The following is a 14297-nucleotide window of genomic DNA, read 5'->3' as shown; positions in this document are numbered from 1 at the left end:
TGTTGTTTGTATCACATTCGCACCAATCGGCATAAAGTTGACTGTTCTGATTTCAGTTTATCTCACACTGCTGACCTAGCATTAATTTATTCGGTACACCTCACAGTTGGCAATCTGGAATCGTTATTTTGTTTGGCTTTCATTTATTTCCATTTACTGTAACATCGGAAAGGAAAATACAGGGCGAGAACAAAACCAAACAATACATTACCGCCGAGTGCTGATTGTTACTGCAGTTCCTGTTTGCACTAATGCAAATCAGGACAAAAAAGGAGTGAAGATTAATCTTTCATGGATTTCTCGTGGATCTATGTGGGCTTTTATCGAATGCCAAAAACAAGCAGTATTGTGAAGTTGATACTGTTTGATTGATTTTTGGTGAACCTGTGGCAAATGTTTATTCTTCCCGTTGCTGTACAAATGTGCACCAGAAAGTGAAGTAAATGGTCAGTTAATTTTAACCCAATTGTTGTTCACAAAACAACAATATTCGATGGTGAATTATTTATTCAGTCATCACATGTTCCCAATTAATGCTTTGCAGCATGGTTTGATTGGTAAATTTTAATTTGAAAAAGATACGTTCCCAATCTGAATCTTTCACGCTGAACGCACATCTCAAATACAACTTCCGAGTTCCTTTGTGTGAAATTCCATCTATCATGTGTTATAAGTTGAGTTTCTCGTTGAGAGACTTGCCATTTTTCACATCTTTTCCGTTTGTCGAATATCCAAAAGAAAAAAAACCCGCTTGGAGTATCTTTTGCGTTCCGAGAAAACGGCATAATCCTGCTATTTGAATACTCTCCTCTGGAGCAGCAATAAAATATCTTCCGGACGGCAACTTTGAGCAAACCGACATTCGAGCGACTAATCGCTCGAGATAAATTTGAGGACGAAATTGGATACAATTCAATACGATGGTACGACCACATTTACGACTTTCGTTCATATCCTTACTAACGAGGATCATTTTTCCTGGAAATAAAATGCGATACCCTTACGGTGCAGCAAAGACTCACCATTTGATCATGATAGAGCCAGGCCAGACATAATTTTGGTACGCCTTATTGACGGCGGTGGTTTAGTGACACGGAATTCTTGGTCGTGGTTTTCCCCTACGTCCATATTGTGTCCATATACCGTGTAGGAAAATTGTACATTGTACTAAGGCAAAGATTGACAATATGCGAATACAATTGACCTGACCGATTGACCCGATGCCGGCAGTAGAGCGAAAAGCGTTCACACAAATACACATAGACACACACGCAGAAAAGCCTATTCATAGGAAAGCTCATAAATTAATATGCAAATTTGACTGACATCCCATTAATTGCCACCACCGCGGTAAACGGGACCCGTGATTCCGGTGACGGGTCGATAACCGATCGTTATGCTGCCTTCCTGTGTTTGGGGTTTTTTTTGGGGGGTAATGAAAATTAAATACCCACAAATTGGCCCCCTTCAAATGGTTTCACCACGGCAACTTTTAACATAGCTTTAATTTATGTTTCTATATTCTATTTTCTTTTATATATTCACTAATTAGTATTTAGGTAAATATTTATATGTTGTATTTTTAAGTTTGACAACTATTTGTTTTTTTTTTACATTTTGCTAACTAGGAACAATTAGTATACAATTAAATGGTTGGTAAAATTAAACATTATAACATTGTTTCTTTTCGTAAGTAAGTTAAGTAAGTAAGACTGCTGACGGATTTGTGTTGCTAAGTATTTGCGAACGCGTACCGCGAGTCACATGTTTCCAACAGTATGGAAGGTATTTTCCAATTTTCCCATACCAATCAATTTTCCCGCTTGAACGCTGTATTGCAATACTTTTCATCCCTCGTTTGTGAGTCAGTGTAACCGATTGGAAACGGAAATCATCTTCCACAGCAAATAGTTCAAATTGCTGAAGCGCATGGTAATACGAAGCAGGAGTAACGTAAGGTTAATCTTCTTTGCCGTAGTCATACGAACCTTCACTCATCAAATAAGCGAGATTGAATGTTACCGATGTGACGTCAAAAACGAGAATTTCTTGGTGGAAAAACAATTCAAATGGAAACTTCAACGTTACTATTACACACGTCAGCAGAAGTAAGACACCTTTGAATAAATGTTTGTATCGCTGCAAATACTCACTTTCGTGCCATTAATACATGTTTCGTAAATGAATTTACAGGTTTTTGATGAATGCTTTGCAGGTCGTGCACGATAATTTACACGTATTTGCGCTGCATAATTATTAGATACGAAGTGTATGGCAGTTTTCAACCTGAATTGCATTTATTTCACCTGTAGCTGTAGTAAAGCCGGCACAACTTGTCCAATACCGCTAGTGTATAACTGGGGGGAAACAAGTGAAATAAAAATACTTTAAAAGAACAACCCCTTTTACCGAGCGCAAAACGGTTTCAACCATTCCCCGCTTTTCCTTCAGCACGCGGTGATAAAACCGTGTTTGCTCAGCTGATAACGAAGCAAAAGACGAAGCTGGTCTAAATTTCCTTTAGTTCATTCCGTAGCTTTTTCGGGTGCTACACGGTAAACAGAACCGGGAACGGTTGGCCACGTTTTGTTGCGTTTGCTACATGCCGTCCCGCCGAACGGGAACACGCAACAGATAAGCGCGCGCTGAGCGGTTCCTCTCTCGAGAGGGTGTAATGAACACATCCTACTGGCACTGTGAACCAAATGCATTTCGGGAGCTTTTATTAATGGGAATTTATTAATTTTTTGCTTCTTATGAACGGTCAGGCCGTATTCAGAGTTAGTTTTAGTAACTTACCTTTAAACTTTTAATAAATTTCAGCCTAAATTCAGCCTAAAGTCAGACCTAAATTTCAATTGAGGCTGTCCCATCATGACCTTGTGCTTCTTATTCTCGACTTCCCTACACAGACAGTCGTTCGATTCTCCGTTCGTCCGTTCGTCCGTTCGTCCGTTCGTCCGTTCGTCCGTTCGTCAAAAAGTACAATAATTCCATAGTTTTGTGCATCCTTGGATAATACTTACGTTCTCGAAGTTTGCTCGGGGTCATTTACTAGTTAGATTAAAGGATCTTCTTTCAGTTTTGTTTTAAAATGTTGGAACTTTTATTTTTTTAACAAAATGCACGTGAGTACCGCAAACGCAGGATCTAAGAAAAGCTTATTTAAATATAATTATTCTCTTCTCCTTTATATGCAAACTTTTACCTTAAAGCACTATCAAATATACGAATAGTATATCGCAACTTAACTACATATTGCTATAAAAAATGAAAGTAATATGTCCACCTGCATTGCAAATAAATTGTGGACTTTCGTAATGGGAGACTTTCCCCATAGTGGGCACGGCTTGGTTCATCCGATTCATCCACCCTTATCACCATGGCTTCGGTTTGTTTGGGGCCGCAGTTTTACCAATGAACCGTCCGACCAGAACAGCTGCTCAGTTCGAGCAGGTTCGTCGTGCACACAAGAAGTTCGAAAGTTAGTCTAGCGAAAAACGTGCTACGGACAGGACCATCAACGACTATTCCGGTGTGCGCCCATTTGCTAAATCCTTACTTCCCGATAACCGGTTGTCCAACGGTTCGACGGTGTTTCGGAGTTTTTTTTTATTCTTGCGAAGTGTTATCTACCGTTGCAACAAACAGGGGGTAGGTTCGTGTTATCTATCCCCTCACAAAAGGTGGCTGATTTGTTCCTGTCGTGTAGTGGTCGAGTGTTTTATTTTCTTTACACTATCTTGCGGTTTGTGTAAAGTTCATCCAGAATACGAATGGAGTGTGTTTTCCAGCACGTTTTAGAGGAAGAACTAAAAAACAAAAACGGATCACTTTTCGGCAAGTTGCTCACACACACACACACACACTTTGGACAAGTGCAATTTTATGTAAATCGCGCGAAAAATCTGCAAGCATTAGCAGGAGTGCACCAGGAAAGTGTTTTTCCGTCTCACGTAAGGCGCATGGAAATTAGCTACCAAAAACCAATTTAAAGTGGAATAATTACGGCGATGCTTCGTGTCGTGGTGAACCCGACAGAAAACCTGATGCAATGTTTGGCTAACGTTTCTTATCCTTCAAGAGTGTGCATTTTGTTGCAGCATGTGCAGCAGGAGGAAGGAATGAAAAAAAAAGCGAAAGTGTGCAGGAAGAAAAATATCATACTCGTGTTAGAATTTCCTTTACGTAAAGGAATGCTCGCCGGTTGCCATTTCTTGGCCGGATGGTTACAAATTCCGTTTTGCGAGGTAAACGTGCATACCATTCCAAGGGGAATGGTGGATGAGTTTTACACCCGTGAATAGCACACTTCTTTTCCCGGACGTTAATCCACGGATCCGCCGTACAATCTTTTCAGCTTCGCTCAACTTCACGCCTCGACGGGAAGATGTGTTTTGTTGTGTTTTTTTTTGGTTTTGTTTTGGGGCTGCAAAAGTGTTTACAAGGGAACGAGTTTATTCTACCTTGGTTTCAAATTTTCCACTAGCAACACTAGCAGGATGTTGCGTAGCTTTCCTTTCCTCACAATCGCGCGTAGAAAGGTGGATGGAAGAAGAATTAATTCTACTTTATTTTATTTATGCATTCAAGTATTGTGTATACCGTGCGCATTCATTCACCGACAATGCGGCTCCCCCCCAAAAAGCCGCATGTAACGGGAAGAAACTCGTGCGAAATCAGTACTGATCCTCTTACCCTCGGGGGGCGTCATTCGTGTGTAAGGATTTTGGAGTGAAAAAACAAACTTCCATTTGCGTTCGCGGTGAAGACCTGTGTATAAAACCACCTACAAAACCCGACCCACTAAAGCCATAAAGAGTAATTTACCCGCAGGTTGTGGCCGGTGTATAGTTGTATTCGATTACCAACACGAGCGCGCGCGCGCGCCTCCCAGTGTTCACTGACGCCAGAAACATCAACGTGGCTTGCACGTGTGTTGGCTGCAGGGAGTTAGTTCTTCGTCCCGGTGGTCGGTGGTGATCGGAGCTCGAAGGGTTAGCGCTTTCACACAAAACCGGTGGATGGTAATTCATTGAACGCGTCATACAATGGAACACAGGGGATTGCAGACTTGACCCCGAGGCTTGTTTCGCGAGGTTTGTGTTGCCACTATATTGCAACATTACATCCCTGTGGCATGGGTTCCTAACCCATGCCAACAAACCACCTGAAAAAGGACAAAAGAGGCGTCTTTCAAAACGGCGGAAGGTAAAGAGCGTTCTTCCGTTGGTGGGAACTGTACGCTTGAGTGACTTTTCGTTACGTTTGCTTTGACGCGGAAAAGTAACTGCAGCTGGCAACCACTTCAGCTCGTTGCTTTCAGGTTGAAGCCTGTAGATTGTTGGTGAGGTCATACACGCAAACACGTACCCGGGATACGCTTCTCTTCATCAAAGGTGTGATGAAAATCGCGAAAAGAAAAAAAAACCTTTCCCAAAGTGTCCCTGGGACATGATGTGTGCCTTACCGGGCCTCTTCCCAAGTACGGTGGAAAAAGTGGTTAAAATTTAATTAAGAGGGTGTTTATATGAATACCAAAAAGAAGAAGAAAAAAAAGCATCCATCTCAGCATTTCAGCAACACACGGTTAAGCCGGTCAAGCATTAGACGGGGGAAATGTTTGTACCTAAGTGGTGAAAGGAAAGGAAATGAGAATTACAAACAAAACACTATTACAACATTTACATTTTCTTTGCTGTTTAAATTCGTTTTTCTTTTTTCTTTTTGCTTTTGCGTGGGTACCCAACACGAACCAATGGTAATTTTACCGATCTTTCTTAGTGTTTCTCGATTTGTTGCTACGCTTTATCAGCAGACGGAATAATTTATTTCAGCTTAAGTGGATGCAAAAGGTGTGAGTTAAGGTGTTTAAGTGGGTTTTTTTTGTTGTCGTTACAGTGTGGCATAGTTTGTGTGTGTGTGTGATAAGAAATTGTTTTAACAGAAATTAAAGAGAGTATTTTTTTTTAAACATATACAATTGCTAGTGTTATTAGAGTGCAGTGTTTCGATAGCAGTTTTTTAAACATTCTCGGTTGACATCGAAACACCACGTCATCACCATGTACCCGTACTATGAAACCGACTGGAGCATTCTACCGCCGGAACACAATCGAAGGTACGTATACGTTATAAAAAGTACACGCGAAAGGTACGCCAACGTCCCGTAATGAGGGTACAACAGCTTTGAGGAAGTGACATACGTCCATAGTGAACACAGTCGCGTGTGTAGTAAGGAAAAACTTTCGTGACTAACTACGGTGGTGGAAAAGTTTTCCACTATGGGTTTTTGTGTTTTTTGTTGTTATATGCACATGTGTAGGTGAGTTTTTTTTCTGTTATTGTTGATACTTCTGCTTCTTATTCCATTATCTTCTACTCTCTCTCTCCCTTTGCCTTTGCCTCATACTCCCTTAGAATGGATATGAAGACGGTATGCGCTTGTTGACCTTTTTGCCTGTTGACCTACACAACTGGCAATCGTGTGTGTGTGTGTTTTATTTTTTCGTTTTCGTTGGGCACTTCCTCCCATATCCAATATCCGTCACGTTCGCTTCCTTTCTCTACTTCCTGCGTACAGTGTATTAGTCTGTGATTTTTTTTGGTCTTTTCCTCATCCTGTTTGCATGCAGCAAAGCATCCACCCGCTTGGTTCACCGTGGATCCAAATTCTCAGGATTCAAATATGAAAAGTGCTTCTCGGCGAAAAAGCCACGCTGCACCGGTCGGAACTAGCGACCGGCTGCGATCGAACGTTTCGTTGCAATGGCGCATTCGGGTGTGTACCATGCGGTTCAATATTTTATTAGAACGACTTTCAAACCGGGTATAACGCATACGCTAGGCTCTTGTGCGAGGGAAACCTCTCGAAAGCCGATTGCCCGCTGTGTAGTGTTGGTGTAGCTGTTGAAAAATGCAACAGTCGATTCATTTCTTTTTAGTTGCATTTTTTTGCTTCTTGCAAACATTAAGCTACGGGAACACACACTGGTGGCTAAATTTCCCATCAATGTGTAACTGATTTTTAACGTTTCGTCGGGATTTCCATGTTCGAGAGCTTTTTTTATGATGTTTTAGAACATTGGTTTCGTTGTTTTAAACAATTTGTGTTAACTTGCACCGTTAGTTTCTAAAGCAGGACTGAATATTTTAGAAGCAAAACTGATGAAACTGCCTTAGACATGTTTGAAGATCTTCAAAAAGTTTCTAGAAGTATAAACGTCACTTAGCTACGAGTTCTAGCCCAAGACCAAAACAATCTCCCTGTTGTGTAACACTTTACACTTCTTCTTCTTGGCTTTAACGACCTTACAGGTCACGCCGACCATTTCTGGTTTACTAGACTTATTTTACCACATAGCCGGATAGTCAGTCCTTGCTACGGGGGAACGGTCCGGATGGGATTTGAACCCGGTCCTGCCGTGTAGACCGGCGCCGTTTATCACAAACACCACCGGGCCGCCCCTTACACTAACACTTTACACTAACCCTCTTGAATAGGTCCTGAACAACCCTTGGGAGTGATATCGTCTTTAGACTTGGTGGTTGGTGCAGACTTTGAGCTATTTTTTGGGGCGCTGTTGTGTCTTTAAATAATCAAGAATTACCAGATCTTTAAAAGTTATTGATAATGGAATTTTCGATACTTTCAATTGATATTTTTGTATGAGTTTTGACGCTTGGAAGCTGAAACATCGATAGCTTTCCGCGCAAACTTGCAGGGCAAACAAGCTTACGACTTTCAAGATTATTTTCCTGTCAAATCCTGCTCTACAACTGTCAAAAAAGAGGATTTTTAAAACTGTTTGACAAGAATTGGTTTGTTTCAATCGATCTTTTTCTTTAAAAGTATTTCTTCTTCGAGGAATTCTTCAACAAGTTGCTCCATCTCATGATGTTCCTTATTGCTGATGTTAATGATTTGTTACAATTTCAAAGTTAGATTAACAACGCACCAATTATCAGATCAGGTTGAATCAATTGAAGCTTAATTGTGTAAACAAATCACACCTTCACCCCTGCTGTTCCTGCTGTTCCGAATAATTACTTCCTGAGTTTTTCAACCATTCTCGTCTATCGATTACCCTCGATCGTAAAACAATGTACGGTAAAGACGTTATAATGAAACGCACCATCTCCATCAAAAAAGGTTTGCAAATAGTTTTATCGGTTGCAATCAATAACATTGTCAGTATTGCTTGAGAAAATAAAAGTTACCTTTCTTCACTGGGAGAATTGATTCCCCAGTGGTTCCGTATGTTCTAAAACATCAGAAGGATGTTCTGCTTTCTTGTCCATCTGTTTCATCTTCTGTTTCGTATCACTTTCTCCATTTCTATTCGATTGTGGTAATTTCCTTTTTTTCCTTCTTGCCATTTCCTCTCAACCGGCACAGACATCTAGCAGCAAAATGTGGGACTAACTTTGAATCCGGGTTGATTTGATTGAAGGGGAGACACACACGCGTGTGTGGAATATTTCACTTCCCTCGGTGGTTCATCAATCGTACCGGATCGATTCAGCTCCAAACCATCCCTGGGCGTCAGGTGCGTCTCTGTATGTACGTATTTGCTTCGTTCGACTTCCAGTAGCCAAAGCGCCGATCTTACAAGGGTGAGGGATTCAGTGAAAACAACTTCCAACAACTTTTACTACGAATGCCTATTCAGGCATGATGTGTTTTTCGTTGGCCTTTTCCTCACTGTATGCTTCGCTTCGTTCCGATTTGTGGTTTACTTTTAAAGTCTTTAACTGTGTATTGAGCTGATTCTTTCTTTATGCTTTTTTTTAGCTTCTTCTTCTTGTGGGCAATAAAAACACGATAGCAAACGCAACGAACGCTCCCCATTCCCAAGGAAAATGTGTCCGCAGGGAACAAATGTTGACGGAAATTGTTTGCGGATTTTTTTTGTGTTCACTCTCTTCACCGGACCCACACCTCTCGACCGCTAGTGAGTCGAATTTGCCGCATTCTAAACATTGCCGTGTTTCACTGTTTCCCCATTTGGTTGATGTATTCGGTTCCGACCGAATCGCGAAATCCGACGGCTCAGCCGGTTGAGTGGTTGATATTGATGGGCCACTTGGTGTACGATTCATAGAAGAAATATTAATAGCACACGGTAAAAGGGAACGCACCACATAAGTCGGCTAGAAAAGACAGAAAATATGCGACTATATTTCTACTGGGTTTATTGATTTCTGCTATTCCGACGGTCAAAAAGGCATTTTGCTATGGGTCATAAGAATAAACTTTTTCCTCTCGCAGCATTATGGGGGGAGGGAGAACGTAATCTATTCTCCCGTGGGGAGGAGTAACAGATATAGTAACTTTGGTCGTATTTGCTGTGTTGTTGATGGCTGAATTTTTGGATGGAAGAAAGAAGAATTTTTGTTGGAAGATGTTTTGCTACATACAAGTCGGTGTAGAAGACATTTACTTATCCCTTATGTGTTGACTTTATTAACTTATTATCCTCTCTTCAGAAGTATATCGTCATCAACAACTTTGCTTCAGGAGCTGATTTGTTATGTAGTTTCTTGATGAATAAAACCACATTATTTAAGCTATGCAACCTTTAACAAACTTCATGTACACTTAATGTTTGCAATAACCCAACAATTCGTTAGGATTCTCGGTTTAAAAACAATTTAACTCATAAGAATTCACCGGAAATCTTCGCAATCTAACTCCACGCACAACTTATCTCATTCAATTTGAATTAATTTTGGTACAACTTCCTCTAATGGAACTTGCCCGAAAAGGAAGACTTGCCTCCCGAAAATATGTACTCAAAGGTTGTAAAATTTAACAACTGTTTTGCAACCGCCTACAGGTGTTAAAAGCTCGTTTGGCGAAACTTTACCAACACATCTAATGCATGCTTTCCGTCTACGTCGTAAGAAGGAAAATGCTAATTGCAACCCATTCGCATGCAATGTTCTAATATTCACTTATGCGTGTTTTGCCTAAATAATGGGCCATTGTAATTTGGTCATGTTTTCCTTTCGGTGGAAAATTACCCATTGACTTCATAAGTATGATTATTTAAGCTAAAGCTCATATACCTATCAGAACCATTCAATCGCCTTCACCGTGTCGCACATCAATGGCCGTTTATTCCTCTAAAACAATCCAAACCAATCTCATCGCACGATTTCATTCGCTTTCTTAGTGGCCCATTTTGGGTGGATCGATATCCAACACTGGCAAAAATGCGCGACTGGTCTCTCTACCGCTACATCGTTTTCCATTTCCGATTTGCAGATCGAATGACAGGCCGCGAGAGAGCAATGATGGAAAGTGTTCCCTGCTTTCGCTGCTTATTTGAAAGTCAATAGTGTAGCTTCTTGTGGAGGTCGTTTTACTTCCCCAAAAAAAAAAAAAACGATGGATGGAAGATGTTTGTCGAATCGATCGTATGCCATCGTGTGCCGTGAATTCAATCACGCCAGGGTAACGAGATGAATTTTTTAAATAAAATTCCTTACCACCATTCCATCACCGAGAGCTCGGTTTCGTTTTTCGGGTGAGGCGTGTTGAGTTGAACGATTTGTAATGTACACCGCACTCGAGAAGATTTGATGCCAAATCGACAAGGGCACTGTACAGCCACGAGTACCTTCAACCATTGGGACATGACAGCTAAAGGCACTTATCGGGGGCTTTGGCAAGTAATCGTGTTGAACGATGATAATAACAGACCACCCAAGGGAAATATGATCGAAAAATACAACAGAGAGGATCATCTTAAATCACGACGAAGTAAATCATGATCGAATTGAATTTATGTACTTTTAAGCTTATAATAAGCTTATTAGGCTACTTAACAGTTGGCTAGTGAAGCAAATGTTTTAGTTTGCTAATGGGAGTTTTCCTTTTACTCCATGCTTTTACAAATAGAATTTTCACGTTCTTTCTTTCTCAGCAATTTGGTGCTTTTGTTTTAGCCAGCTCCAATTTCAATTTATTGGTCAAATAAATGTTCCAATAATGTGTGACTCAGTTCGATGAATTGTACCAAGGAGAACAGAAAAAGAAACAACAAAATATTCCTTCCAGCTGCCATTGCACGCTCGAACAGGCATGAAACAATACATGGCCAATCTTTTCCAGCTGATTAGGTTACATTTAATGGTACGGCGAGTTTTCCTTCTCAGCCTCCCCCCCCCCCCATTGTAACTGTGTAGCTGCGTTATCTTTGTTGTGGGTAGCAAAAAAGCGATAGTGATTGACCACTCGAGTTCGGTATGTACGGTAAGGAAGCACAGAAAAAGCACAAGAAAAACCATCAAAGTGGATACGCTCCAATGAGAAGGATTAAGGAGGTCACATCCACTGTGTCTTGTTGCTTTGCCCGTGCTGTTTTGTTCCGAATGCTGTAACAATATTAATATCGACACTCAGTGGACTCGGTGAAAGAATGTGGATGCAAAGATATGACGAAAATATGCTGGCCATAGATAGGGAGAAGAGAAAAACTTCGCTTAAGATACCGGTTAAAGGGCAGGAATGTAAGGGAAGGGGAGAGGGGCGAAACTTGCCAGAAAATACCCCCATCTTTGGGAGGCAATTTAACAGGGTAAATAGAAAAATGACACCTACCTCCTTCCGCCCAATATTGACACTAGTTTCACCCGGTCGGAACTCGCTGACCAGTTCTCTGCTGGTTGTAGGAAAGTTTCTATTTGTCCTCGAAATTAGAGCACGTGCAATTTTTCCACCCAATTCTCTTCGTTTCCGAGAACATCCGAGAGATCACGACACGATTGTAGGAGTGAAAATTTTCCATGTGGAATTGTTTGATTTTCCAACCTCTCTTTCCTAAACAACTCCCCCGGGCAAAGAAAGACCGTCCGACTGTTTCAACCTTGACCAACGTAATTTATAACCAAATCCTTTCCGATTCAATTGTTTTAATCCGTTCAAAGTTGTCTGGCGACATCTGACGGGGTTGTTCTACTGTCCGACGTTTGCATGTTCCCCAGATACACATGTGTCACACGCTGCGTATAACTCCGAAGGCGATGAGCATACCAGAATCCGGGCTGGGTGAATGACAATCCCTGACAACGTCTGCCAGATTCCGTGCTTTGAAACATAATTAATCGTTTGTTTTAGTCCGAAGCCACAGACGCAGACCAACGCCACCGAGCACAAAACGCAAACACGAGAACCACAAACACATATGGGCTGGAAATGGACATTTTCCACATAATTTTCATCCGCTGCTTGTTGGTTCTGTTGGTCAACAAGCTTACGAAGGAAAGAAAGAACCATTCCGAAATAATTCTGTCTCCCGAAAAGCGGTTTATTCCGTTGCTCGGTTAAAGATCACCTCGCGTGTAGGAAGTGAGAAACGTAGTCTAGTGAGAAACGGAAAACGGTTCAATGGTCACATGAAATATTAACCAAAAATCCCTCCATTAAACCTTCACCCGCTTGTAGTATCCGGTGCGCTTTGAGTCGATCCATTAGGAAGGATTTTTTTCTCCTCTGGTGAAGTTGATTGCAGGGAAGATCCGCGTTTTGACTTGTTTCGTGGCTTACCAAAAACCAGACGCTGAAATGAGGGTTCCCACACATACACACACACCCAGCGTTCGAAAATTTTGTGCAGAAACCAAATGAAGGCTCCTCGGGTTTCGGGCTGCACGTAAGATGCCATTAGCGAAGAGCGTTCTCCGTTGCGCACACCGGACGCACAGAAGACGTTCGGAGCGTGCACAAACCGGCACAAGTAACGTGTGCCTTGTGGTTAATGATCGAACGCGAAAATCCCATCACCATCACCACCCAAAACCGGTGTGTCGGTTCCGGTGCAAAGATTGCCGAGGCGAGAAAATGCTTTGCTTAAGAGTGTAGGTGAAGAACACACGAACGGACGGAAGAACACACTATGACGTCAGCATGGTAGATACTGACTGGTTGGATTTGGAGTGTCTTTGGAGAGTTTGGACAACCTTTTAAAACTAAATAATTAAAAATCATTTTAATTCTAAAGCAACCAGTTTTCGTTACTGGCACCTTTTTGCCCCTGCGTACAGCACAGCCACAGACAAGTGGATAATCCCACTGTACAATAACAAACTTAATAAGCACGAACGCTTCAGTTGCCTTATTTGTTATTTGCTCAACACGGACGTGTTCTTTCACTTTTCAGCGCAACACAGCGCAACACCCCTTTTAGCCCGTACCGTCTTAATTAGCTCCGTGTCGGGAACTAATGCTAAGAAACCACAACTAACAAACCGACGCTGTCGCTAAAATACCATCAGGTGTCATCTACTGCACGGTTCCAGCAGAACCGTTCCGCTGTTCTGGGAAAGCGTCGTGATGGGGGAGGACGGAAGGAGACGAAAGTTCGTTTGCGGTTTTCCCTTTACCCGTGGCTGTGATCTTTGGTTCATTGAACTAACAGTTGCAAAAGGGTACATCGCACACGGTGACAGTTCCGATCGATGGTACGGGCAATGGGATGAGCGACCCTTATGTGAGAGGGTTTTTTAACGCTACATTGGTGCGTAATTGTACAGTTGACACCATTTACACGTAACGAAATGTGCCATGGCAGTTCCTTTGAACAGGTGTCGGTTACTCGGTTACCGTGATTGATTGTAACGGTAACTGCATCGACATGAAAGTAAGTTTATTAAAAGTTCTTAATTACGTTACATATCGTCCAATTGCTCGACATGAGTACACTCGAGTACTATTTATCGTTGTAATATCAGTAAGTTTTAGTATGTCATTTGCTTGACTTTATTTGTCACCCCAGAGGGAAAGTTTGGTACCGATCCTGTCGTGCAGAGAACAAACCACCAGGCGCCTCCATTGTAAATATCGACACTATCTAATTTAATTTTTATCATACCACTCCGCTCAACAATTCGCATTTCATCCTTTTCCTTATCACTAAACTTGTTTTAAAATCTTGCCTAAAACATCTTTTTAAACACTCATTACCCACCCCGTTCCATTACATACTGATCCCATATTTACTGCTACGTAACTAAATTACACCATCAAAACCCTCACCTTGCACCTTGTTTTACGATGCCGTACTTTGTGGTAATAAAAAAAATCACACACACACACACAGCTTCAAAACAAAATGAGCAATCATCAAGAAAAATGGGCAAAGATCGTACTGTTTTGCGCTTAATCCTCTAAGCCCACTAAAAAGGCTATCCACCAGGCGTCTCCATTGCAAGGGGAATCCAATTCCCCGAACTGATTTTATGTTTGCGGTGTACGATTGGGGGAAAATCGAGCCATAAAAAAAGGGAAAGCA

The 14297-nt window shown here is 41.6% G+C and overlaps 2 protein-coding genes across 6 annotated transcripts in view; one reads left to right on the top strand and one right to left on the bottom strand.

Moving 5' to 3' along the window:
• LOC125765893 (protein purity of essence) overlaps window positions 1–14297 on the bottom strand; it is a 267808-nt gene that overhangs the window by 51274 nt on the left and 202237 nt on the right. The gene's annotated exons all lie outside the window — the stretch shown is intronic.
• LOC125765909 (AP-1 complex subunit gamma-1-like) overlaps window positions 3404–14297 on the top strand; it is a 29286-nt gene continuing 18392 nt past the window's right edge. The window contains exons 1-2 of one of the 5 annotated variants that reach the window (XM_049431438.1): window positions 3404–3654; window positions 5991–6121. In XM_049431438.1, coding sequence (XP_049287395.1) covers window positions 6066–6121 — 56 coding nt within the window. In that variant the 5' untranslated portion in view covers window positions 3404–3654; window positions 5991–6065. Of the gene's footprint in view, window positions 6122–14297 lie in introns of all 5 variants that reach the window. The other 4 variants (XM_049431437.1, XM_049431436.1, XM_049431434.1 and 1 more) reach the window with 4 other exon arrangements.

The sequence above is a fragment of the Anopheles funestus genome, chromosome 2RL (assembly GCF_943734845.2).
Source record: "Anopheles funestus chromosome 2RL, idAnoFuneDA-416_04, whole genome shotgun sequence".
NCBI lineage: Eukaryota > Metazoa > Arthropoda > Insecta > Diptera > Culicidae > Anopheles > Anopheles funestus.
Note: the sequence above shows the minus strand (reverse complement) of the source record. Positions and strands in the feature narration are given on the sequence as shown.